At 38.9% G+C, this 27,934-nt stretch overlaps 1 protein-coding gene and 1 non-coding gene across 4 annotated transcripts in view; both read right to left on the bottom strand.

Moving 5' to 3' along the window:
* Positions 1-267: 267 nt before the first annotated feature.
* The window catches only part of CDC20B (cell division cycle 20B), a 71,959-nt gene continuing 44,292 nt past the window's right edge, over positions 268-27,934 (bottom strand). For 2 of the 3 annotated variants that reach the window (XM_078365504.1, XM_078365503.1), the window contains exons 6-12: positions 26,011-26,127; positions 18,434-18,630; positions 17,276-17,370; positions 14,859-15,084; positions 10,096-10,221; positions 9,457-9,574; positions 268-1,539 (exon numbers count right to left, since the gene is read on the bottom strand). In XM_078365504.1, the coding sequence (XP_078221630.1) occupies positions 1,439-1,539; positions 9,457-9,574; positions 10,096-10,221; positions 14,859-15,084; positions 17,276-17,370; positions 18,434-18,630; positions 26,011-26,127 (980 nt within the window). In that variant the 3' untranslated portion in view covers positions 268-1,438. Of the gene's footprint in view, positions 1,540-9,456; positions 9,575-10,095; positions 10,222-12,610; positions 13,892-14,858; positions 15,085-17,275; positions 17,371-18,433; positions 18,631-26,010; positions 26,128-27,934 lie in introns of those variants that run through there. The other variant, XM_078365505.1, reaches the window with a different exon arrangement.
* Positions 20,512-21,344, bottom strand: LOC144581667 (18S ribosomal RNA). The gene has a single exon (XR_013532730.1). It is a non-coding gene; the product is annotated as an 18S ribosomal RNA (ribosomal RNA).

Raw genomic sequence — 27,934 nt, 5'->3', positions numbered from 1 at the left:
CTGCCCTAGTACATACTAGTCTATGTTTGAATTCTCAAAATTTTTGTTTCGTTGTATCAATTTTGGGGGCATAGGGAGTGGGTATGTATTAATTGAAAAAAAATCATGTCAAAGCACAAAAAATAATCAACCAATATTTGTTACCCGGCATATGCAGAATATTCTAGAGAGCACCAAAAAGTACAAACATGCTCCCTCAAGTCCTCAATTTTAACTCCTCAGGATGTTAAAACCAAAATAACCAAAGATTCAAATAGTAATAAAAGATGTTTTTAAACAACTATAATAGTTTAATAATACTAAATAGATGACATAGACAAATGCCAAGAACTCAAACCCAGGTAACATCATTTTGAAACACTTCCCGGAGAGATTAGGACTTGTGCAGGTGTGTAAAGGAAAAGGAGAGAGAAGCAAGGATTCAGATGAGAAGAAAAGCTCCAATGAGGCAAGAAATCACAAGACTGAGCCAAAGTCTTCATAAAGTGATCAGTTCGAAGGAACCTTAGCAGTGATCAGATCCAAATTCCTATCCTTGCAGATGTTGCAACACATCTAAGGTTACAGGGTGTATTTATGGCAGAGCCAAGGCAAGAACAGATCTCCTAACTTCAGGTCCTGGGCTCCAGACTCCAGAAGCCAAAGGTGTTTGGTAACAGGGTGTCATTGAGAGCTTATGAGCAGGGGACTAAGAGGATCAGCGCAGGACTTTAAGATGTTTAATCTAGCAGTGGTGTGAAATCAGGAGGAGACTCAAGAGCATCAGTTCTAAGCAGACTGGCTGTTAGGCACTCAGGATGTGACTAAGTGAAGCAAAAGAAGAAAGAGCAAAGGGTGAACCGAGGAAGCACAGAGCAGAATAATCAGGAGGATCCCTGAGTGGGGGACCAGGACAAGGGTGAGACCATAAGGAGGGGAAAGGAATTCCTACAGAACTGATTTTTAGAGAAAGTAATATGCATGCTTAACATACCACCTAACATACAGTGAGATTTTAATAAATGTTTTCTTAAGGGAACAAGTTGTGTTTTCAATGTGTTGAGATTAAGCTAAAGAGAGAAAAGAATCTCAAAAGGGAACTATCTCGAGGCAATCAGAAATATGAGGTTTGGAGCTGGGAAGAAAAGTTAGATGGGAAAGAAGTAGAAATCGTTGCTGTAGATGTTATTTTCAATAAAGCAGTGACAATGAATCTCTAGAAAGGAGTAAGAAGGGGAGGAAGGGGGCAGAAAGAGGAAAGCAGAGAAGAAAAGAAGTCAATCTCTGCAAAGCAGAGTGAATAAAGCAATCTAAGAAAGAATAACAGGAGAATAGGCATTTACATCAAGAAGAGTATTTCAACTTGTTTGATACTCATAAAAACCCCATGGAGAAGGCATGGCCAACATCATCATCTTCATTTAGAAATGAGGAAACTGAAATCTAGAGGGGCTGGGTGCTAGTAGCAACTCCATATGGAGGCCGTCCCATCAGCTGCAGCAGAAAACACCTGGGTCTGGTCTGGACTCAAAGCCAGGTGCAGCACTCTGCCCCTGTGGCCTGGGGGAAAAAGGAAAGACAGTTCATACTCCATGTTACATGGGCTGCTGCTCAGGACTTTAGGCAATGTAAGGTGGGACCATGAGTCCCATTTCAGGCTAAAGGACTTTCCTATACCCATCAGGTTCAGAGCTGGCACCAACTGAGCCGTGCTGGGAGACAGCAGTCAGGGCTGACTGGGACAGTTTTCTCCCTCAGTGCTCTTGCCCCTGTATCAGTGTCCTGTGACTGCCATAACAAGTTACCACCAATGGGATGGCTTAAAACAACAGAAATTGATTCTCACAATTCTGGAGATGGGAATTCTAAAACCATGGGGTCAGAGTGGCTGTGCTCCCTAGGGATGCTCTCTGGGGGATTCTGTGCCTTGCAGCTATTGGCAGTCCTTGATTTGTGGCCACATCACTCCAGACTCTGTCTCTGTGGCCATGTCACCTCCTCTTCTGTGTGTCTCTTCTCCTCTGTGTGTCTCTCACAAGGATACTTGTCATTGGATTTAGGGCCACTGGATAATCCAGGATGATTTTATGACAAGATACTTAATGACATCTCCAAATGCAATTTTTCCAAAGAGGTCCCATTCTGAGGTTCCAGAGAGTTAGCATGGATGTTCTTTAGGAGACCACTTATCAACCTACCACACCCTTTGTACTCTATACTGTTGTTAGTTCTGTCTTCTCTAATCCACCCATTCCTAAGAATGCCAGTACTATGCTCCTGCCACATACCCCAGCCCTACCCCAAAAGTACCCCATTGGGGCCCAGGTTACAATAAACGAATCAGACAAACCGAAGTAGCTTAATGAAAAAGGACCCAAAAAGCTCTCCCACAGAGCATGCATGAGTCGCACTTAGGAAATTCTGGAGACAATGCACCTTCTTCTGTTAAATGATTATTTACCAAAGAACATTCTATGGCACAGTAGTCCTGTAGGAAGTTGGGAGGTTAATAAGCATTAAAAATGAAAAGACTGTTTTAATGTTCATACTAATTTGGAAGCTTCAAGTTGAGAAAGTTTAACATTTCCTTATTTCAGGATTTATTTATTTTAGGACTACTATAAGCATTATAAATGTTCTGGAAATGATGCTGTAATAGGCAGCACTTCTCAGACTTATCTGACCACGGAGTTCTTTTAATCTGAGCATCTCAAGGGACTAGTGCCCCTTAGAAAATGCTTTGCAAAATCTGGCCCAATCCAACAGTGATTTTAACGATCAAAACTTTAGGCCAAAATAGGTGAAGCTGACTCTATGAAAGGAGCCTGGGGCTAGGAAAATGAGGGAGAGAAGGAGGTCAGATATGGTCTTCAGTGGGTAGGTATTTGAGGGTGCAACTGAAATAAAACTAGATGGGTGGTCACTGTTCAAAGGACCAGTGCTACCTACAACTCAATTGAGAGCTGGAATTTCAGAGATGATTATGTATTCTGATACAAGCAGAAAGGAGTGTAAAAATACTATTCCACTCCCAAAAGAGACATATTTGACATTTATTTCAACTACACACATCACTTCCAACACTCTCCTATGTGCCTGTGCATGTGCATGCCTGCGTGCACGCACATGTGTGCACATACACACATGCACATACCAGTAAGGGGTGTCACTAAGGGAACATGGGATTGGCCTTAGATGTGTTGGGACATAAAGAAGTTTTGATTTATAAAGACAATGCAAGCCCCTTGTTTTATAGGTGAAGGAAAATATATGGGGATACCAAATGCGTTGCCCAAGCTCACACAGCTAATTAATGACAGAACCAAAAGTAGGATCCAATTCAATGCTCTGACAATTCAGACCACACTCCAAACCCTGACTAAGGAATCTCTTTTTGGCCGGGTGTGGTGGCTCAAGCCTGTAATCCCAGCACTTTGGGAGGCCGAGGCGGGTGGATCACGAGGTCAATTGATCGAGACCATCCTAGTCAACATGGTGAAACCCTGTCTCTACTAAAAATACAAAAAATTAGCTGGGCATGGTGGTGCGTGCCTGTAATCCCAGCTATTCAGGAGGCTGAGGCAGGAGAATTGCCTGAACCCAGGAGGCAGAGGTTGCGGTGAGCCGAGATCGCGCCATTGCACTCCAGCCTGGGTAACAAGAGCGAAACTCCATCTCAAAAAAAAAAAAAAAAAGAGAATCTCTTTTTTTTATGGAAGACCATTGTCTATTATTTAAAAAATAATAATAATAAAACCATATAAATGAAAAGCAACTTGATTTAGTTGTTTTAAAATGATCAATATAGGAGATGGACTTGGTGGCACATGCCTGCAGTCCCAGCTACTCAGGAGGGTCGCTTAAAGCAAGGTGTTAAGGCTGCAGTGCACTATGATCAAGCCTGTGAATAGCCACTGCACTCCCGCCTGGGAAACATAGCAAGATCCAGCCTCTTAAAAATAAGAGCATAAATACATAATAGAATCCTAATACTTTTTAAAATTTATTTATTTTGAGACAGGGTCTCATTCTGTCACCCAGACTGGAGTGCAGTGGTGCAAACACAGCTCATTGAAGCCTCAACCTTCTGGATTCAAGTGATCCTCCCACCTCAGCCTCTCAAATAGCTGGGACTACAGGAGTGTGACACCACGTCTGGCTGATTTTTGTATTTTTTATAGAAATGGATTCTCACTATGTTGCCCAGGCTGCACTAATGCATTTAAATTAATAAGAAATAAAATCTATTCAATAAATATAATAGGTAATAAATATGCCTTCATTATTTTGTATTATGATGAAGAAGAAAAAAAGGGAAAGGAATGACAGAAGGGGGGGAAATCCCAACTCTTTTCCAAGGCATGTACTGAAACTATCTTGACTTAAAAATTAGAAAGCAACTTCTCAAATTTGTTAGAAAAATGGCATTTGGATGGGATGCAAAGGTATTCTTGAAGCTTTTTCTCTCACATCAATGACAATCTTAATTTACCAGATAGTGGGAAATGCCACCTTTACATCTGACAAAAGTCCTTTTTAGGGTTTATTTTCCCAAATTCTAAGAATACAGACTCTGAACGCATGAAAATGTTGTCTTCTTTCTGCAGCTGTAGTCATGAGACCACAGATTGATACATGGAATGATGAAACCAAGCCAAAGGCCAGAGCTCACCCTACAAGCTATAAAAACTGCCTCCTCCTATTTTAAAGCTTAAACATTACAACACTTTAGTAGGTGGGAATAATTATAGGTTATCTTTCTTCTGTGGTCAGGTGGGTGAGGCCTCTTTAACTAAAATATGCCCCCCCAAAAAAATCATGACTATGGTTAACAGGATGAGGCTTAGCAAAGGTGTGACCAGAATCTAGAATAGTTTTGTCCCAAACTTTGTGACCACAACCCACAGCTAAAACTACATTTTATGTAGCAACCCCATACATAGGCACATATAGGTACTACATAACTACAACAAAAGTTTCACAAAATACTACCTAGTTTTCCATTTTCCCATCCTATACTATTCTAGTTCACTTTTTATTGCTGATTTTGACTCACTATGTTCATATTCCAATGATCACAACTCCCAGTTTGAAGAGCCTAATCCAGATCTCAATCACCAGGTTTATGTTGAGAGCACTGTCCTTGACCCACAATGGAAAGATAGTCTCACAACAAAAGCCATAACTATTAAATACCTAAACAGTGGCAGGGGACACAGCAGTGCTCCCTGAGTGTGTTCATGGAACAAGTACTTCAAGATGCCCCTGACAACAGATTTCCCAAATGTGTTTGGGAAACAATGAACGCTATCACCTTCTCTTGGTGATGCACAATACACTAATCTATCTAAGCCTTTGGAAGGTCCTTAAGAAACAAAACACTGGCTGAGCCCAGTGGCTCATGCCTGTAATCCCCGCACTTTGGGAGGCCGAGGTGGGTGGATCACCTAAGGTCAGGAGTTCAAGACCAGCCTGGCCAACATGCGGAAACCATGTCTCTACTAAAAATACACAAAAATTAGCTGGGAATCATGGTTGGTGCCTGTAGTCCTAGCTCCTAGGGAGGCTGAGGCAGGAGAATTGCTTGAACCTGGGAGACAGAGGTTGCAGTGAGCCAAGATTGTGCCACTGAACTTCAGCCTGGGCGACAGAGTGAGACTCTGTTTCAAAAAAGAAAGAAAGAAAGAGAAAAAGAAAAAAAAAACAGTTCTAGTTTAACCCCAAATTTTCAAACTTACTGACCGACATGTTTTTGTATGACAACTTTTTGTATACATGTTTTTTATAACTGTTAAACATTTTTGAGATATACTGTATGTAGAAGAAACTACTGAGTTAGAGATGAAAGTAAGTGTCTAAGAGCTCAAAGGTAACTTCATCTCCAACTATATTTTAAAAGAAAAGGTTAAATGCACTCTTTGAAATTCTGTCTAATATTAATGAAAAAAAATCACAAGGAGTTAAAAGTAAAGTACTTAGAGCTCGTAAAGCCAGAAAAACAAGGAAATACACCTGATAAGTACTTTCTTTATTCCAAGCATCAGCAAATTGATTTGAATATCCTATCACAAGCCCCAACCTAACTGAAGCCCCAATCTGCTGGAATTAACTTTGTAAAGAACCAGGTTTTAAGGCTTGATTTAAAATACTTCTGTAATCTGAAAAGGTCCAGGGAATTGCATGTCTTTTGATTAAAAATATGAGAATTGATTCATGCTCTTCCTACACTTGTATCTGAACCAAAATGGCTCTGTTAAGAGTTGCCTGTATTCTGATTTACCAGGCCACAGAGTGTGACAGCTGACTAGGTTATTCTGAGGCTGAGCAAAGGTCCAGTCAGGCTCACCATCAGAGACAGGAAGTCTATCTGATAAGGTTGTTTCACTGTTGCCAATTAACATTCTCAGAATCTCCAGAGTCATGTATTATCACCACCTAACATTGCATATATTTGTTTTCTGTTTGTCTCCTCTCACAGAAGTGTAGGTTCCCTGAGGGCAAGGACATTGTCTCTCTTGTTCATCTGTATATCCCCAGCACCCCAAAAAAGTGCCAGCACATAATAGACGCTTCATAAATAAATAATAAATAAGTAAATCCCAGAGATTGACCAGGAGGCCAGGTTGAGTGGAGAGAGGAAAAAGACAGGATATATAATCAAAGTTCTACAAGAGATTGGATGCCAGTGCCCTGTTCTTGCATTAACCATGAGTTTTGTCTACCTGTTTCCCTGGGCTGGGTAGAGGAGAGATTCTACTCACCCTTGAGCACCCTTGAACATTCTAGATTGCATAAAAGAAGATTTAAGGCCCAGAGGACAGGGCTTGGTTCTTGCTCCTTGTCATGGGTACTCTCAGGAAGTACCCAGTAAAATTCTGTAGAACTAAGCTGAGAAGAACAGCGGTCCACCTTGAAAGGGCAGATGTTCACAGAGGAAGCCTCATGGTCATTAGTGGACTCCTGACACATAATAATGTCTTGCCCCAAACTGGAAGCATTCCCTTTGAAATCTGGCACTAGACAAGGATGCCCTCTTTCACCACTCCTATTCAATATAGTTCTGGAAGTTCTAGCCAGAGCAATCAGGCAAGAAAAAGAAATAAAGGGTATTCAAATAGGAAAGGTGGAAGCCAAATTGTCTCTATTTGCAGACGACATGATAGTATACCTAGAAGACCCCATCACCTCAGCCCAAAAACTCCTGAAACTGATAAGCAACTTCAGCAAAGTCTCAGGATATAAAATCAATGTGCAAAAATCACAAGCATTCGTCTACACCAATAACAGACTTAAAGAAAGCCAAATCAAGAACAAACTACCATTCACAATTGCTACAAAAAGAATAAAATACCTTGGAATACAACTCACAAGGAACGTAAGAGACCTCTTCAAGGAGAACTACAAACCACTGCTCAACGAAATCAGAGAGGACACAAACAGATGGAGAAACATTCCATGTTCATGGTTAGGAAGAATTAACATCATGAAAATAGCTATACTGCCCAAAGTAATTTACAGAATCAACGCTATCCCCATCAAGCTACCATTGACTTTCTTCACAGAACTGGAAAAAACCACCATGAACTTCATATGGAACCAAAAGAGAGCCCGCATAGCCAAGTCAATTCTAAGCAAAAAGAACACAGCGGGGGGCATCACACTACCAGATTTCAAACTATACTACAAGGCTACAGTAATCAAAATAGCATGGTACTGGTACCAAAACAGAGATATAGACCAATGGAACAAAACAGAGGCACCGGAGGCAACACAACATATCTACAACTATACAATCTTTGATAAACCTGACAAAAACAAGCAAGGGGGAAAGGATTCCCTGTTTAACAAATGGTGTTGGGAAAACTGGCTAGCCATGTGCAGAAAGCAGAAACTGGACCCCTTCCTGACACCTTACACTAAAATTAACTCCAGATGGATTAAAGACTTAAACATAAGACCTGGCACCATAAAAACCCTAGAAGGAAATCTAGGCAAAACTATCCAGGACATAGGAATAGGCAAGGACTTTATGAACAAAACACCAAAAGCATTGGCAACAAAAGCCAAAATAGACAAATGGGACCTAATGAAACTCCACAGCTTCTGCACGGCAAAAGAAACAGTCACTAGAGTGGATCGGCAACCAACAGAATGGGAAAAAATTTTTGCAGTTTACCCATCTGACAAAGGGCTGATATCCAGAATTTACAAAGAACTCAAACGGATTTACAGGAAAAAAACAAACAAGCCCATTCAAAAGTGGGCAAAGGATATGAACAGACACTTTATGAAAGAAGACATATATGAGGCCAACAATCATATGAAAAAATGCTCATCGTCACTGGTCATCAGAGAGATGCAAATCAAAACCACATTGAGATACCATCTCACGCCAGTTAGAATGGCGATCATTAAAAAATCTGGAGACAACAGATGCTGGAGAGGATGTGGAGAAAAAGGAACACTTTTACACTGTTGGTGGGAGTGTAAATTAGTTCAACCATTGTGGAAGACAGTGTGGCGATTCCTCAAGGCCTTAGAAATAGAAATTCCATTTGACCCAGCAATCCCATTACTGGGTATATATCCAAAAGACTATAAATCGTTCTACTATAAGGACACATGTACACGAATGTTCATTGCAGCACTGTTTACAATAGCAAAGACCTGGAATCAACCCAAATGCCCATTGATAATAGACTGGATTGGAAAAATGTGGCACATATACACCATGGAATATTATGCAGCAATCAGAAATGATGAGTTTGTGTCGTTTGTAGGGACATGGATGAATCTGGAGAACGTCATCCTCAGCAAACTGACACAAGAACAGAAAATGAAACACCACATATTCTCACTCATAGGTGGGTGATGAAAAATGAGAACACATGGACACAGAAAGGGGAGTACTAAACACTGGGGTCTATTGGGGGGGAAAAGGGGAGGGCCAGTGGGAGGGGGAGGTGGGGAGAGATAGCCTGGGGAGAAATGCCAAATGTGGGTGAAGGGGAGAAGGAAAGAAAAGCACACTGCCATGTGTGTTCCTATGCAACTGTCTTACATGCTCTGCTCATGTACCCCAAAACCTAAAATCCAATAAAAAATTTAAAAAATAATAATAATAATGTCTTGCCCTTTCAGATTGCCTTGTCTTCCACCCATTCTAGCACCGCTGGTTTTTCTTCAAAATAAGATAATTTGTGATGCTAACTCAAATTCAAAAACTGCCCAAGATCACCACTGCATCATTCATATACATATGACTTAATTTAAACATGTACATACGACTTCAAGTGATGAACAATCTTAGTTAAATTCAGAAACACTCAACTAGCTCTCTGAGGTTGGGTAGGTGTAGGACTTTTCCCTCTGATGAAGTATGTGCTTAGAAAAACCAAAAGAAACTCTTTCATTTGGGGCTTTTTCCCCCAACAGCTCACTTTGCTATAGTGGCATTTTACTCACCCATTTGCTTACCAAAAAACCCACCTGACCTGGACAGAGTGGGACAGGTCCATACAGTTACATCATTCTTGGGAGCACCTTGGCCAGTTGTAATCTCCTTTGTCTTAGGTAGCCAGATTAAGGAACAAATCTGTAATAATGATCACAAATAGAGAATTCTTGCAATTTCTGATTCCTTATGAATATACTTAAACTGATTAGTCAGTATGAACTGACCATGACCCAACCTCCAGTACAGCTGGGGTAGGTGCTACAGAAATTTCATCCGTTCTAGGAAAGATTATTCCAAGGCAACAAAGGACCAAGTATACAAACAGGCTTAGGTGCAATAAATTGAAGAATTTAAGTGAATCGTTATCATTGGCCAGGAAGAGCCAGACTACTCTCAAAGTTCATGGTCAAAGCAGTGATGAGGAAGAAAGGAAATGTGGGGAAAAACACACACACACACACACAAATTAAATTAACTTTGAACTCACAAATGAAGAGGAGAGGTTTTTAGAAAAAAAGAAAAAGAAACTTGAGAATTCAAATTCCTTAGGGTCTCAATAGAGAAAAAGAGCTTGTTAGGGGCCTAGGCTCTGTCATAAATTATTTTCACAAGATTCCAAAAGATCAAAAATGAAGATGAAGCCCAGAGGAGACATTAACCTGTGAGTTTGTGCTTGGAGTCTGGATGCTCTTCCCAGCATTTATATCCAAGATGTGTAAGCGTCCATCCTTCATTCCTCCTCCAATGGCAAGGACCCCAGACTGCCAGGGACACCAATCCATGGCCTTTAAAGTTTCACATAATAGCACAGACAGGTCAGCTTCAAAAAAGGTGCACTCATGAATGTGATGCACTCAGGTAAGCATCAAGTCCCCCAGGTCTGCACCTGTCTCAGCTCGCCTGGGCCTGCTATCCAAAGGCAGGAGAAACTGCACCCTTCAGAGATGACTCTCGGGGACTAGCAGTCACTTCTGGAAGGGAAGATATCTAATAGGACTCAAGTTATGATAACAATTGTAGATTTTTTAACATAGACTATGCAATAACAGTTGAAAAACCATATGCAATACATTCTATGGGGCAAAAATCTGCCGCTGGAGTAGTTCATGTGTGCCTTTGGAAATTGGCTCTGAAATGCAGCCTTTCTCTAATTTGTCTACCTGTGTCCAACCTGTGTCCTTACATTCAAGGTAAGAGAAGAGAGAACTATATGTGATTGCTCACAACTCAAAAGTCTCGAGCATTTCAAATCTTAAGGCAGTTCAGAAAATAAAATTGCCTTTTATTTATTTATAATTATAGTTCATGCTAAAAAGTAGCATGAACTATATATGATTTAGTATCACGAATTTATACTGATAATTAAAATTACTAAAAACAATCATTTTAGAGGACATTTTAACAAATACTTCAGTTACATGTATCTGTGTATCCTTATCAATCATCTTGGTAACTATTTTCATTTTTGTATATTCTCCTATGCATGTAAAAGTATCTTACAAAGTAGCAAAGGTAGTGTTTATACTATTTGATTTTTCTGTTGTTTTCATCTATCATATTAACAGTTTTCCACATTTTAATATACTTTTCGCAATTATATTTTTAACAATTCCATAATATTCCATGATGTTGTATCCCAATTGATTTTTGTTCCACTAATGCTGGACCTGTGTTGGTTTTCGTTGTATTGTGGTTTGGTTTGCATTGGGTTGGGTTGAGTTTTTGGAAAGGAGTGGATTTGGAAAGTGGTGGAATTTTTTGTTTTAGTGTGTGTGTTTTATTTGTTGCTTGCTTTCATAAAGCACACTGTAATGAATAGATCCTACACGTCTTTTGTTTCTGACAAATTTTTTAAGTAAATTCCAAGGTTGAGAAGAGTTGACATAAAGTTTTCCAAACAGTTATAACTTTTTACAGCACCAGCATTCAATGAGTATACTAATTTCACCCTGGCTAAAGGTTACATGAAGCTAAAAATGTTATTTTACATCTAGTGAAATCGTAATTATAAAACAGATTATAAGGGTAATTTATTTTCTTATTAGCAAGAACAAACTTTTTTCTGTGTATTTATGCTCCTCAAGCACTTCCCACCATGGAAAGTTTTTTGCCATTAAGCACCAACATCTTAATGCTTTTTTTACAGGTTTGAGTCCATTTTTTAAAAAGACACTTCTGAATGTACAATAGTTGCTTTCATTCTTCATTTAACCAACTTGCTAAATTTATCAAAGTTCACTCCTTCTGTAAAACATATTACTCCTACCCATAGCATGCTAGTCTTCTGTTCTCTAGAATGCTCCACACTTCTGTTCCCACTAAATAAGATGGAGTTTTATAGAGGTCACTGTGTTTTACCAAACCTGTTTATGACAAGTAACTTGTTATTATAACTGTGATTTCATTAAATTACATGTAAATACTTAATTAAATCACCTACTTTATTTGGACTGAAGATGTGTGTTACTTCCATGAACTAAGTTAAACAATTTGGAAGCTTTTTTTTTTTTTTTTTAGTTTATTGAGACACAGTCTCACTCATCTGCCCAGGCTGAAGTGCAATGTTACCTACCACAAGGGGTCACTGAAGCCTCGACCTCCCTGAAACTCAAGTGATCCACCTGCCTCAGTCTCCCAAAGTGCTGGGATTACAGGCATGAGTCACTGCACCTGGCCTCACTCTATTTTAAAGATTCTGTGGCAGACTGTATTTTCCAAAGATAGCTACAACACTATCTTTTATCCAACAAGTCCTTCTAAACCTTGCCCATTCTCTCCATCGATAGGTACAATCTAATTCCTCTATCTTTGAATTTGGGAGGACTTGAGACTAACCTGGAACCAATAAATGTGACAAAAGTGACACTGCATGACTTGTGAAATTGGGCTGTATTAATAAAAAGTGTTACTGCTTTCACCTGCTCTTTGAAGCACTGGACCTATTGCCCTGAAGCACAAACTCTAATTGGCTTGAGGCAACCAAGTTGTGAGAAAGCCCAGAGCAGCCCACACAACAGGACGCTCTGGAATTACAAGAAGGAGCATGCCCAGCCAGCCGGTAAACAACTGGTCCAGTCCCCAGCACTTTTAGCTTCCATTGCTGTCTGACTGCAACCTCATAGGCGATCCTGAGCCAGAACTACTCAGATGATATTTTCCCAGAATCCTGTCCAGAGAAACCATAAAAGATAATGAAATGATTATAGTTTTAAGCCACTAAGTTTTGGAGTAATTTGCTGAACAGCAATAGATAACCAAACAGAAACTGTAAGTAGAAACCTTGAACAGTGAAACATGATTATGGTTCATACAAGAAAGACAATGAGGAATTCTCATCAGCCTACCTACACTCAAAGTAAAGGCCTTGGTCTCATATGGTGAATGAATGTACAGTTTTGTTGTTGTTGTTGTTTGCTTTCGTTTTTTGTTTTTTGTTTTTTGTTTTTTTTTTTTTGAGACAGAGTCTCATTCTGTCACCAGGCTGGAGTGCAGTGGCACAATCTCAGCTCACTACAACCTCCACCTCCTGGGTTCAAGTGATTCCCTTGCCTCAGCCTCCCGAGTAGCTGGAACTACAGGCACATGCCATCACACCCAGCTAATTTTTTTTGTTTGTATTTTAGTAGAGATAGGGTTTCACCATGTTGGCCAGGACAGTCTCAATCTCCTGACCTCATGATCCGCCTGCCTCAGCCTCCCAAAGTGCTGGGATTACAGGCGTGAGCCACCACGACTGGGTGAACTGTACAGTTTAATAAATCTGGTGAATATGTTTTCAGTCAATAAATACTCAATAAAATATCTACAATATATATCATCCTTAAAAGTTACTTGTTTTAATTTTTTTTTCAAATAACCATTCACCACCTCTGATTAGGCTGGAGAAGAGGGCTATTTCACAGAACACAAAATTTTGCAATTGCAAGAGGCTCAGAAATTCCCCTGAACCCATGAACTCCAGTTTTACCATATGATGAATAATAATAAGGTTTTTTATGTTTATTAATAATCATTTTCTTAAATACCCTACACTTCCAAACAGCTTTTAAATAAATATTTTGGCAAAACTAGAAGCTATACCATGAGGGGAATTACGCAGACGTCAACATACAAAGTCGACTCCTGCTCCACCAGTTGTTAGCTGGTGACTGTGAAGAGACATGACTGGTGACTGTTGCAGTGACTCCCAGGTGCTGGCTGCCAGGAAACTTGGCTTGCTCCAGTTTCCAGAGACTCTCTCTTAGTGAAGAGGACTCTTATTTAGCAGTTCAATGCATCAGATTTTTTACAAGGCATTTAAAAAGGTAACTTGTCTTGCTTGCTTGGCTTGGGTTTTCAACTATTTTGTTTTATTTTTACATGTTGTTTTCAGGCAGAATGTTTTACATACATTTTGCTTACTTCTTTTCAAGTCATGCATAGTGGGAATTTGGACCGATCATCATTCTCAATATCCTGTAGACATGAAAAACCATAAGCCAGGAATATTGGGCCAGCACAATGTAGTATAGTAGTAGCAGTCACTACATATTTCATCCTATATTCAGAAGCCCTGCAGTAACTTTTAAATCCTCATGTGATAAATGTTTTATCGTTAATAAGGTAGAACAGTTTCTTTGCTTTGTGAGTGACACGTATTCCAGGACTATGTTGAGGTCAAGACCTACATCTGTGACACCAAGTCCTCAAGAAGGTAAGTATGGATTTTTTTTACTAGGAATAAGAATTTAAAAGTCAGAGAAATAAGAAAACGTTATGCAGAACATGGTGAAGCACTGATCTAACTCCGCAGCACCTTGCCTTCTTCTGACAGTAGTCTCCTTTCTTAAGTGTGAGCTTATGACCCAGACCCATCACTCTGCCCATCTCTCTGGCCACAATTATGAATTGAGAGATGAAAATGTGACCAAAGGCAGACTATAGTCCTCCCTGGCACATTTCCACCAGAGTTATAAGGAAAGATGGCTTCTTATCCAGCACCCATCTGAAAGAATCTGAATCTGAAGCTGCCAAGAGCCATCTTGCCCACAAAGTGAAGTCTGAAGGAAGAATGAAACCAGAAGCAAGCAGAGCCTAGAGCTAAAAAGATGGGCCCAAATGACATTAGTCAAAGCCTTAGATCCAGCTAATATTTAAAACCAGCTGTAGGTACCCAGGACTCCACAGTTACATGAAAAAGATAGACTTACTTTTTTGCTTAAGCCTAAGTTTGACTTTGGTTTCCGTCACCTACAACCAAAATATCTGACCGTGGGAAGAATAAATAGGGTTATCTTTCAGGAGACTGATGACAAACTCCAAAGCAAATTCTAAAGAAATAAAAATCTCAAAAATATAGGCTTAATGGTTTTCTTTTTATATGTGAAGGATAACCCGTGGCCTCGGAGTAACAGGAAACCTAGAAAGCTATTGGGTTTCTTACCTTGACAGCTGTAGATTGAGTTATGACTTTCAGCGGTTGGCCATGTGCACTGGCACCTGGATCATGGGGCCATATTGTCAGCAGTCCATCACTGCAGCCACTGGAAAGCAGCCTGCCATCCGGTGACCACTTCAGAGCACACACAGCTTGCTTGTGGTGAAGTGTTCCAACATGATGCTGGGCCACCCGAACATCATGATGATAGACATGCCCCAGTCTTGACCCACTGCAAGTTTACGTAACAAAAAAATTAAGCCCTGTTGCTGCATAAACATTTGAAAATATGAGGGAAGGATAGTTCAAAGTAAAACTTCTGAAGGACCCCTAGGACAGATTCAAAACACAGGTGGAGATTCCTTGGGTTAATAAGGATGGCGTGTTCTGCCTAGAGGATTCTTTTCACAAGTGAAATCAATTTGGCTGGCAGAATTTGAAGTCTGGAATTAAAAAGTATCCTTTGGTAGATGTTTCTAATTACTTTAATCTGATGTAGGCAGCCATGGAAAAATAAGCTGAGATTACTAGATTTTCCCAAGTAGTAGTTTATATACTGGACCTAGGAAATATTAATAATACTTTTCTGCAACTTTGACTATTTCAGATTATCTTGATGAAATGGTTTCAGTATATATTTATAGTAAAATGTTAGACACAGAAAAGGAAATAAATTTCTAATAGGTAGATTCCTATTAACCTATAGATCCACTCTTAGTTTTGCTAGAGGTACTAATACGTGAAAGACATTTAAAACCAACGGAATAGCCATGCACGGTGACTCACACCTGTAATCCCAGTACTGTGGGAGGCCGAGGTGGGCAGACCATGAGGTCAGGAAATAGAGACTATCCTGGCCAACATGGTGAAACCCCATCTCTACTAAAATACGAAAAGTTATCTGATCGTGGTGATGTGTGCCTGTAATCCCAGCTACTCAGGAGGCTGAGGAAGGGGAATCACTTGAACCTGGGAGGCAGAGGTTGCAGTAAGCCAAGAGCACACCACTGCACTCCAGCCTGGGGACAGAGCAAGACTCCGTCTCAAAAAAAAAAAATAGAATGTCACAGCAAACTGCAATATGATTCCTAATCAGTGGATAATGTCTCTATCCACACTCACTGAATTTGAATCTAAACAACAAAGGATCACATCACTTTTTCAAAGATAATGAACTCTTTCTGGACTATTTTAATTTTCTCTAAGGAATAAGTAAATGACGTTCCACAATTATATTAGATATTTCTCAAAGTCCAGTGTCACACTGTTTAAAACTATGCAGGCTCAATGCTGAACAGCATTCCAATTAACAATATGGACTGGAGCCAGACCAGCTGGGTTATTCCAACTCTTTCCCTTACTAACCATGTGACTTCAGGCTAGTGTCTCAGTTTACTCATTTGAAAAAATAAAATTGAGGATAAGAGATCACCTTATCACATTACTGCAGTGATTAAAATGAAATTACACACATAAAAAGTATAGCACAGTTCATGGCACGGAGTAGTTTGAAAATGTCAGCTGCTATTATAAGAAAGGATCTCTTCATTGTCCTCGTGGATAATAAAACTAACCTTTAACAATGCAGACTGGAAAAGGAACTTGAGTACATAATTAGCTGCAACAACTAAGTTGTTTTAACTCTGGCCAAAATTGCAAGGTATTCAAATCTCAGGTTTACATCAGATTACTTAAATACATTGTAAAATTCTTTGGGATTTATCTACCTTAAGTCTACCTTAAAGAACTACAATACGAAAATGAATAAAAATTTATTCATTCATTAAAAATTCATTTTTAATGAATATGATTAAAAGCAATATATACTTAGACCAAGTATGTAGGCTCATAGGAACATGTCAATTTTTCTGGTTAAAAAGAAGCAGTTAAACTAAATCATTAGTTCTCAAAGTGATGCATCGTCAGCAACACTTCGGAAATGAGAAATGCAAATTATCAGCCCCTTGAGACCTAATGAATCTGAAGTCCTTCAAGTGAAGCCAGCAGTCTGCATTTTAAGGAGCCCTCCCGGTGATTCTCATGCATGTTCAAGTTTGAGAACTACTGAACAGGATGATCTACGAGGTTCCTTCCGCTCTAATTTCTGTGGGTCTGTGTATTGGAAATGTGCTCCAGAGAGCTTAACATATTCCATAGTATAGATACTGACAGCAATAAATACTTGATTTCAGAAAAAATCCATTTAGTACATATTACTTGGTGCAAAAAAAAAAAAACGTTTTACTTGAAGGGAGTTTTACATTTTATCTGAGCAATTTAGTGAATCCCATGCAGAAGGTACACATTGTGCATGTGGCCACTAAGACACTTACATCACCAACAGATCTAAACACCTGAGGGGTGGGATCATGACTGATACTAAGTTTAATGGCCTATTTTGTCTCCAACAAGATACGTCTTACCTGCTAAGGATAAAGTGATTCCAGCTCAGACTCCCAACTACTGACAAATGACCAAGCATATTTCTCAGCTGCTTTTTAGTTACCGCATCCCATAACTGAAAAAATAAACAAGGAGTTATGTAGCATCGGCGTTTTCACAGCCCTCTGTCTTCACAAAAGCCTGAGAGCCAATCACTGTGGATATTGTTAGTTTTTGTACTAAGTGATAAACCCAGCACCTCTAGCCAGCAGTTCTCAATTCTGACTGTGTATTAGGATCAGCTGGGGAGTCTGTAACACACTACGAATGCTGATTTAGTTGGTGGAGTAGAGCCTCGAGATATGGCAGATATTTTAAAGCTCCCCAGGTGAATTCAGTGTGCAGCCAATTACCACATTTCTAGCACCTTCTAAATTGTGAGAATTTCAAATCTGGAAATCTATCTACAGTTACCAATAAATGTATTAATAAAATGTGGGTGCCTGGACACTTCCTAGAATCAGAAAGTCCACTTACTGCTAAGAGACTCCTTTCCTGCCAGCTACAGATAATAGTCTGATCCACATGGGAAATGACAACTTTGGTGTAAGAAGAAATCATGACAGAGACTTCACAGGACTCATCATCATTGGAGAGATGAGAAAGCAGTGAGAGAGCCACCTATGGCCCTCCTAAATCATCTAGCACATGAGTGATATTGTTTATTCTACTGGTAATAAAAATAATAATAATGATACATGAGAAATTAGATAAATCAATGGAAACTTGGTAAATCCTCATCTCAAAGAGTCTATCAGAAAAAAAAAATCAAACATTTTCTATAACTGTACTCTGAATCATGGCTTCAGGTGAAAAGGGAGAACTGAAAAGTATCTTCCTCTCTCCAAAGCTCCAAAACTGGAGATTCTACAAGCCCAACTTTAGTTTCAGAGAAAATATATTTTTAAAAGAAGGAAATATGACAGAAAGATTGTGATAGAAACTAACCAGAGTATCCTTAAGTCTTCATTAAAAACCATTCAGAAAAAAAAAAAAGCAGAATGTCATCTCCTCTTACTCCCCATTGCTCAAGTGCCACACTTAGTTTCTCTATTTTACATTAAATTGGTATTAAAAGTCAATTATAGTCTAGTAATACACAGAGAACATGATGAGAGAAAAAAAAAACTGGCCAGTACTTGTACTTCTCCCTCACTGGTGCCAACTGCCAGGCAAGTTCCATCTTTTATCCAGGACACAGAAGAGATATAGTTACAAGTGAGACTTAAGTCTATGTTTTCAATCACATTGCGGTTCTCCCCATTCCAGATGTATACAGCAGATCCCAGGGCTATGGCAACAAGATTCTGATAATTCCAGTCTAGGAGATTCAGGTCTATAAGAAAAGCATTTCAAGTTAGGATAATTATACAGCCAAATGAAAATACATTCAAATAAACAACTTTATAGGTAGGGAGAAAAGACTAATACCATCCCCACGGTTAGCTGGAAAACAGAAACATGGAACAAAGAAAATCCTTAAAAGTTCAAAAATGAAAACTGGAATATAATCTGGTGTCAACACTCACAGTCTAACAAGCAATAATGCTTATTATTTACACTGAAATATACTTATTTAGAGGCATTTAAAGAACTTGGCAGATTACCATTATTAGTACATGTAGACTTCATTTAACAGATCACTAAAAATTAAAAGCATATAATTCTCATGGAGACCCTTGGACCTAGGATGTCTATAAGAGATGCCACTATCATTTCTAACCAAAAACACCACCCAGCTAGAAGTGGTGGTGGTTCATGTATGATACCTAGTCATTCTCAACAGTATTCTATAGCTTATACTAATAAGAACCCTTTGACTGCTAAGAGAAAACGTGTTTGTATGACCATTTATTAAAATATACCCTATCTTATTTCTTATCAGAAACTCCTGACTGACACGTATCAATATAAAACTATACAGCACACCAGTTTCACTACAGTAGTTTAAACACCTACAATACATTCCGTCCCCCTGATAAATATAAACTCTGAATGAAATATAAAAAACAAACACCTGGAGACCCTGGAAAGTAAGAAAAAGGAGTAAACTAAGTAAGGGAGTCAAGAAGCAACCTGCCAGAGGTCAGTTTCCTACTTTTCTTCTTTCACACCTTTGCCCTAAGGAGAGGCCCCAGACATGGAGCAGCCCCTCCAGCTAAGACTCTGTTGGAAAAGCCACCATCTTTCTGATCAGAGAAACCAGGGAAAGGAGCATGAGGCATAGAACTGATGTCAGTATGAGGGGAAGGTCCTAGACACAAGAAGGCCAAAAGAAAGAAACCCTCAGATTGTGAGCATATTAATTCACACACATCTCAGCCTTACCCTTAAATCATTTACATGCAGAAAAGACTCAAATTAGATTAGCAAAGGCTTTAAGAAATGAACTGAGATTTGAAACACCCATACAAGTCTCAGCCTAGGCTCTGATCCACATATATGAGATACAGATCCAAACCAGCATAGTCATTTTAAGAAAGTGATCTAAGATTTGAAACACCACCCCCAAATGGCAAGACAAAACTTAAAATGTGAACCTAACTAGAACAAAAACAATATTCTCCTCAGGACCCAGTGACGATAACATAACATCTACAATATCCAGACACAGTTCAAAATTACTGGGTAAATATAAAGGTAAAACATAATCAATAGATGAAAACTCCAAGGTGACCTAGGTACAGAAATAATGACATGAAGACTTTAAAGCAGCCAATATATTCTCCACGAAGTGAAGAAAAACACACATGAAGTGAATGAAAATTCATATGAAGCTTTAGCAGATAAATAGAAAAATCGAAAGTATTTTCTAAATAAATAGAAACCATAAAATGAAACTATAAAATGGAAATCAAATACACAAAAACCACAAAACATAAACTTTAAAATTGAAAAAAATATATGAAAAATTCCTTGGATAAGTTCAATAGCAGGATAGCAGTGACAGAGGAAAGAGTAAACTTGAATATAAATTTTTAAAATTAATCAATCTGAAGAATATGGAGAAAAAAATGTTAAAGAATGAAGTCTCAGGGACTCGTGGAATAATATGCAAAAATCTAACACATGTGTAAGTAGAATCAGGTCTTAGAGGCAGGATAACAAGATTTCCGATGACCATGGGGTTCCCACAGACACCATGGAGGCCAGAGTCAGATTTAAAAGATGTTTAAAATCCGGTGTAAGCTGGATGCTTTAGTTTAAGCTACACTTTGATTCGTCCAAGTGCACTTTCCAGTATGCTTACCATGTTATGACTTATCCCCTCTATATCAGCGTGTAGTGGCTTATTGTTAATGTACTTTTATGTGATGTTTGAGGAGGGTGACGGGCGGTGTGTGCATGCTTAATGGCCTTGTTTCAATCAAGCTCTCTATTCTTGATTTACTGCTAAATCCACCTTAGACCCTTAGATTTCATAAAGGCTATTTTGTAGTTTTTCTAACTTAGAAAATGTAGCCCATATCTTCCCACTTCATTGGCTGCACCTTGACCTAACGTTTTTATGATGATACTTCTGCTTACTTTACGATCTTAAAGGAGTTTGCTGAAGATGGTAGTATACAGGCTGAGGGCAAGAGGTGGTAAGGTTGATCGGGGTATATCAATTATAGAACAGGCTCCTCTAGACGGATGTAAAGCACTGCCAGGTCCTTTGAGTTTCAAGCTATAGCTTGTAGTGTTCTGGCGAATAATTTTGTTGATTAAGTTATTGAGGTTTAGGGCTAAGCATAGTGGGGTATCTAATCCCAGATTGTACCTTAGCTATAGTGTATTCAGGGTACTAAAGCCACTTTCGTAGGATATTTTACCATAACTGGGGTTTTCTACGACTTAGTTATATGTTAGCTTTATTGGGAATAAAATCTTAAACACTCTTTATGCTGGGCTCTATTAACTCAAGTCAATCGTATGGCTGCAGTGGCTGGCACGAAATTGACCAACTCTAATGGTCAGTGTAACTTAAACTTTCATTCATTGCTAAAAGTTTGTCACTGCTGTTTCCTGTGGAGGCATGGCTAAGCAAAGTGTTTTGAGCTGCAGGTGCATGTGCTTGATACTCGCTCCTCATGTTCTGATAATCTAGAGGGCATTTTCACAGGGCTGTGGATGCTTGCATGTGTAATCTCACTGAGAGCTAATAAAAAGGCTAGGACCAAACCTATATGTTTATGGGGTGATGATTACCCATCTAGACATATTCAGGTGTCTTGCTTTAAATATTAAGCTACATTAACTTGATAAATACTTAAATAAATATATAGTGGTGGGCTCATGTAGGTTTAAAATCTAACTTACTACTATATTAGTATAAGTATGTTTCCTAAAGGGCATGGTTTGAGGTATGTGGGGAGTAACCACACGCAGTATTATCTATTGGTATATAGGGTAATTGTAGGGCGTATATGTTTTCCAGGTAGTAGGACTTGTATTAGTAAATAATGTTAGTAGTGAGATGCCTCTTTATGGTATCTGCCTCAGAAAATACGGATTGTGCTTAAGGTTTTGGGTATATATATATATATATATATATATATATATTTGGTTGTTGTGGTGGTGTTGGGTTTAATTGGGTACAAATACTAGTTAATTATTTAATATGTCCTGTAACCATTGACTGAATAACACCTTAGTGGTCGGGATGGGGGCCAAAACATTCAATATAGATGCGATTATAGCATAAAGTCTGGCAAAGCACATTCAGGTACCACAGGAAGGTGGTTGGGATACTTCCAGAGCCTCCCAGCAATGCTGATGATTACACCTCCTTAAACTACCAAAGGCCCATCGTGCACCCATGATTGAGTTAAGAGGGTGATAGCACCACACCATCGTGATGTCTTATTTAAGTGGAACATATGTGCGATCTTAATGGGATGATGGCCCTGAGGTAGCAACCAAATGCCAGATAGAGTTTCAGTATAACCAAGCCCTGTCTATATGGGCCCGGAGCGAGAAGAGCGGCACATGTGGGTGGGTTGCTGGTTTCACGGAGGATGGTAGATTAAGAGACCAAATATAATGATGGATATCCATGGTTAGAAGGACTGTCGAAGCATGATGTGCTATATCCAGTTAATGACTTAATGTACGGATGTACAGTCAATGATATTATGTACTAGATAATATCTGTGTGCTTTCTATACTTTTATGTGCTTCCTGGATTCGAATGTACTATGGTCCAATGTAGAATTATAGTTCTTGCTTATAAGCAAGCCTTGTGATGTTTTAATGCACGTTTTGGTCTGATGTACTATGTATAGTTAAGCATTTGTAGTACTAAGTGTTATTTATTGGGGCAAGCAATAATGTACTAATTACATAATAAGAGTGATGATATTATATTATATGTACTTACAAAGTACTTCATGGCTAAGCCTTCAATGATATAAAAATTAATCAGTTATTCAGGGAATAGTTTAAGATTAGAATTTCAGCTTTGGGTGTTGATGACAGAATTAGATATTCTTTCCCTGATTGTCCTGGGGAGTAGATGCTCTCCATTTCTGGTTTATAAGACCGGGGTATTAAATTATACTACAAGGACGTTTATCATTTAAGTAGTTTGTTTTCAATTAAAGCGGAGAGGGGAATTAGGGTAATGATAATAAGGAAGTAAATAATGGATGCAGTTTGGCCAATAGTTACAAAGGGGTATTCGATTGGTTGACCCCTGATTCATGTGAGTGTAAGTAGTTTGGCTACTAGGGTTCAGAACAGGATTTGTGTGATTGGTCGGAATGCTATGCTTTGTTGTTTGGATAAATGTGTTACAGGGATAATTATTAGAATTAGGATAGAGAGTATCCTTTAAAAGATGTAAAACATCTTTTAAATGCTGGGGCTAGAGGGTAGTGGTGGATCTTTCAACCTAGAATTTAATATCCAGCAAAAATCTCATAAACTGGAAGATGGAAAATCTAACAGAAGTCTGTGCCAACAGACCTGATCTGCAAGAAATGCTTAAGGAAGCTCTTCAGGCTAAAGGGACATTACATGAAAGAAACTTGGATCTTCAGATATGAAGGAGAACACTGAAATTGGTAAATAGTTGGGTAAACATAAGGAGCCATTTTTCCCTCTTAAGCTATTTAAATACTTTTTAAATTTTAAAACATTTACACCTGGACAGTTTTCAGTATATGTAAATATAAAATGCATGATAGGCCAGACGCAGTGGCTCACACCTGTAATCCCAGTACTTTGGGAGTCCAAGGCGGGAGGATCGCTTGAGCCCAAGGAGTTCAAGATCAGCCTGGGCAACAAAGTAAGACCAAAAAAATCAAAAGATTGCCTGGGCATGATGGTATGTGCCTGTGGTCCCAGCAACTTGGGAGGCTAAGGTAGAAGGATCACTTGAGCCCAGGAAGTAGAGGCTGCAGTAAGCCTCTGCAGCCTCCAGTCTGAACCAGTACACTCCAGGCTGGGTGACAGAGTAAGAAGACCTTGCCTCAAAGAACAATAACAAGCAAACAAACACATGACAACTACAGTAATCTAAAAAGCAGTTTGGGAGTTGGAGAGACCTATGTGATTGCAAGGTTTTTATATATTGTGTTAAGTGTACAATAGTAACTCTATGTAGACAAAGAAAGTTTAAATTACATTGTAATTCCTAGAGCAATGATGACAAAATACAATACAAATAGATATAGCCAAAAAACTAAGAGATCAATTAAAATAGAACAGAAGAAAAAAAAGAAAAGATGTCCAAAGAATAAGCCTTGGGTCCTCCAACATTTAGAGGTCAGGGAAATGGAAGAGAAACACAAATCAGCAAAAAAGGATGAGAAAGAGTGAACAAAAAGACACTCTTGGACAAATCCCTAAAGATTGGGAAAGCAAGAAGGAGGGATTGATCAGCTGTCTCAAATATAGTTGATAGGGTTCAGTATGAGGTCTAAGAAGTAACTGTTGGATTTATCAATGAGGAGTTCTTTGGTAATGTTTGGAAAAGTAGTTTCAATTGAATGATGAGACTTAAAACTTGACTATCGTGGAGTTGAGACAATGTGAGGAGAGAAATAGAAAATTATGAGTATAAAGATATTTTGAAAGTTTTACTGTCAAAGAGAGGAAAGAAAGAGGGCTGTGCAGCCAGGTGTGGTGGTTCACGCCTATAATCCAAGCACTTTGGGAGGCCAAGACAGAAGGATCACTTGAGGTCAGGAGTTTGAGACCAGCCTGGCCAACATGGTGAAACCCTGTCTCTATTAAAAATACAAAAATTAGCGGGGCATGGTGGCGCACGCCTGTAGCTACATGCCCAGCTACTTGAGATGCTAAAGCACAAGAATCACTTGAACCCAGGAGACAGAGGCTGCAGTGAGCTACTGCATTCCAGCCTGGATGACAGAGCAAGACCCTGTTTCAAAAAAAAAGAAAAGAAAAGAAGGAAGGAAGGAAGGAAAGAAGAAGGCTGTGGCTTAAAGGAAAAATGGGAATGAAAGTGGTTTCTTTTTAATATGAGTGCAATGGTTTTTTAGTATATGTTTAAAATGCATTTCCCTTAGTTGGTCATGACAATAAATTCTCTTGGAGAATGAGCTGAAGTAATAGGAATTTGCCTTTTCCAGATCATGCCTCTTTATAGATATTCCACAGAGCCCAGGCCTCTTCCCTCTGCTCCTCTCTCCCTCACCTAGGGAGCTCACACTGGCTCCTGGCTTCAATCATCACTAGTCCAACCTCTTTTCAACTACCAGCATCATTTCAAATATTCTGCCAAGCTTCTTCTATGTCTTATTGACTCCTTTAATGTAATATTCAAGCATAGTCTTTCCTCTCCAAATCACCTCCTTTGCCGATCTGTCTTCTCAGTGACACCACCCTTCTCCTGCTTCAAAAACTTGGAATAATCATAAATTCATTTCTTATCGCATTTCTTTTCTACATGGAAGAAAAATAAGCCTTTACTCTTTGGCAGCTCTTTCCTACTAAGTGCATTCTGCATACTCTGTCATGAATTTTCCTTTGATGTTTCTCTTAGTAAACAACTCCCAAAACAAATCTAAATTTCTAAATTTGAATTTTTCTCCATAACCTGTACCCACCAGTACCTACTTATTCACCAGTCCCCAATGTGTCTTCTTCATTGCAATTAAATATCATTGATTACCAACATCCTACCTTCATCATGCTGTTAACAATACCAAAAATGGTCCTTCTCCTCTATACCCTTCTGAGTCTAACAACCTTTCAAGACCCAGCTTAAGTATAAATATCTCCACAAAGCCCTTCTGAACACCAAAGCTCACTGAGCTCCTCGAGTCTTTATAGCTCCTTATATCCCATAATTTATTATTTATAATCTACATTGGCATACTGGTATCAGTTCATGTCAGTTAGTCCTGTCCTCCAAACTAGATTACAAACTAGGCACATAACAAGCAGACCCAGTGCAGTTGTTTGCCTAATTCAATTTACCCATATTTAAAATACATACATAAGAATAGATCATTAGTACAGGTCTTTCTAATACAGTAACATAAAATGCATATTTCCCACACCATGCCATCATTAACAATACCCGCTCCTGAATATGAAAGTTGCACTAGGAAAAGTCTAGTATATTAGCCATAGTTGGATGTTACACTATTTGGGTATGAGTCATAAAGACCATCTGGTTTAATTAAATTTCAACTTTATGCCAGAGCACAGGATGCATTTTGTCATTTCAACTTTTCAATTCCCAATCTAAATGATAACTTACAGTAGTCATTTCGGAGACCAGTAAGATGAATCTTTACCTCTGGTTGGAGTATGGAATAGTTTATATCACTGGACCTTTTAAGATGAAAGGATTCATCTCTGACTCCATCTTTGCAGCCTATAAGAAACAAACACTTCTGCATAGCTCTATGATCCTGCAAATATAATATTTATTCTCATGGGTATTAAGAAACATCATTAAGTGGAAAAGGTTAATTAAGTGGAAAATAAGTAGTCATCATGATAAAACTACAGGACAAAGAGCCAGGGAAGGAAGGAAATGAAGAGCACGTCAGTATTAATTTAAACAAGAATATTAAAATTTCTTCCAGTGACACTTTCTAATAAAAAGCACATGCATACAGACCTGAATATAGATTGCAGATCTTGCAGGGAGTACACAGAGATACTACATCATGCTTTGAATACTTATTCTGTTATTTGGTATTTTAAAACCAAATTGAATTTTGCTTGTCCACATGACTATGACACCAAGACTTACCTGATATACCAAAGCCCTACTCTGAGACTTTATCAATAAATATTTATTGATTCATTGATTTTAATTTAGCTCTTTCTCTCAGTATTTCAGTACCAGAGCATATGGGGTTACTACTTTCGGTTAATTTTACTCATGACTATCTGAGGTCTATCGTTTGTTCAGTTCTCATCAAAAGACCATACTAAATTCAAACCACAGGGCACTGCCTTTTCATCTCCAACCACTCAGCTTGTGATCAAACTGAGAATGATAAAATCAGAAGAAACCAAGACCACTCAGGTGACTTGTAGTGTCTGACCAGATGGCTTCTAATAAAAGCATGAGAACTTCACAATGCTATACCAAGAAACCAAATTGTTACTCATAAATTCCTGCTTCTGTGTTAGCTATGAAAACCTGCAGTTGAGGGCGGAACTGCAAGGTTACTAAAAACACTTAGGCTTGCTGATAAAGTATCACTAAGGTTAAAAAAAAAATCAATATCCAAAGAATGAACAAAAATCTCCTGGGGCTGGGCACAGTGGCTCACACCTGTAATCCCAGCACTTTGGGAGGGTGAGGCAGGCAGATTGCCTGAGCCCAGGAGTTTCGAGACCCACCTGGGCAACATGGTGAAATCCTGTCTCTACAAAAAATACAGAAATTGGCCGGGTGCAGTGGCTCATGCCTGTAATCCCAGCACTTTCAGAGGCCGAGGTGGGCGGATCAAAAGGTCAGGAGTTCGAGACCAGCCTGGCCAATATGGTGACGTCTCTACTAAAAAAATACAAAAATTAGCTGGACATGGTGGCAGATGCCTGTAGTCCCAGCTACTTGGGAGGCTTAGGTGGGAGGACTGCTTGAGCCAGGAGCTCAATGTTACCATAGTTGCACCACTGCACACCAGCCTGGATGACAGAGTGAGGCTCTGTCTCTTAAAAAATAATAAAAATAAATAAAGAAACCTTAAATGTATATCACTAAGTGAAAGAAGACAATCTGAAAAAAACTATATACTGTATGATTCCAACTATACAACATTCTGTAAAAGGAAAAACTATAGATACAGTAAAAAAGTTTCTATAGGAAGGAGAGAGATAGATGAGTAAAAAAAGCAGTGAAGATTTTTAGGGAAATGAAACTCTTCTGTATATTATCATAGTGATACATGTCATTATACATTAGTCAAACCCATTGAATATATAACATCAAGAATTAACTGTCATGTAAACTAAGGACTTTGAGTGATAATGATGTGTCAATGTAAGTTCATTGATTGTAACAAATGTACCACTCTGGTGCGAGATGTTAACAGAGGCTGTACGTGTGTGGCGACAGGCGATAAAAGGGAACTCTGTACCTTCTGCCTAATTTTGCTGTGAACGTAAAACAACTCTAAAAAATAAAGCGTGGGCTGGATGCGATGGCTCACACCTGTAATCCC

The sequence above is a fragment of the Callithrix jacchus genome, chromosome 2 (genome assembly GCF_049354715.1).
Source record: "Callithrix jacchus isolate 240 chromosome 2, calJac240_pri, whole genome shotgun sequence".
Classification (NCBI taxonomy): domain Eukaryota; kingdom Metazoa; phylum Chordata; class Mammalia; order Primates; family Cebidae; genus Callithrix; species Callithrix jacchus.
The sequence above is the reverse complement of the archived record's forward strand: the minus strand, read 5'-3'. Positions and strand labels throughout refer to the sequence as shown.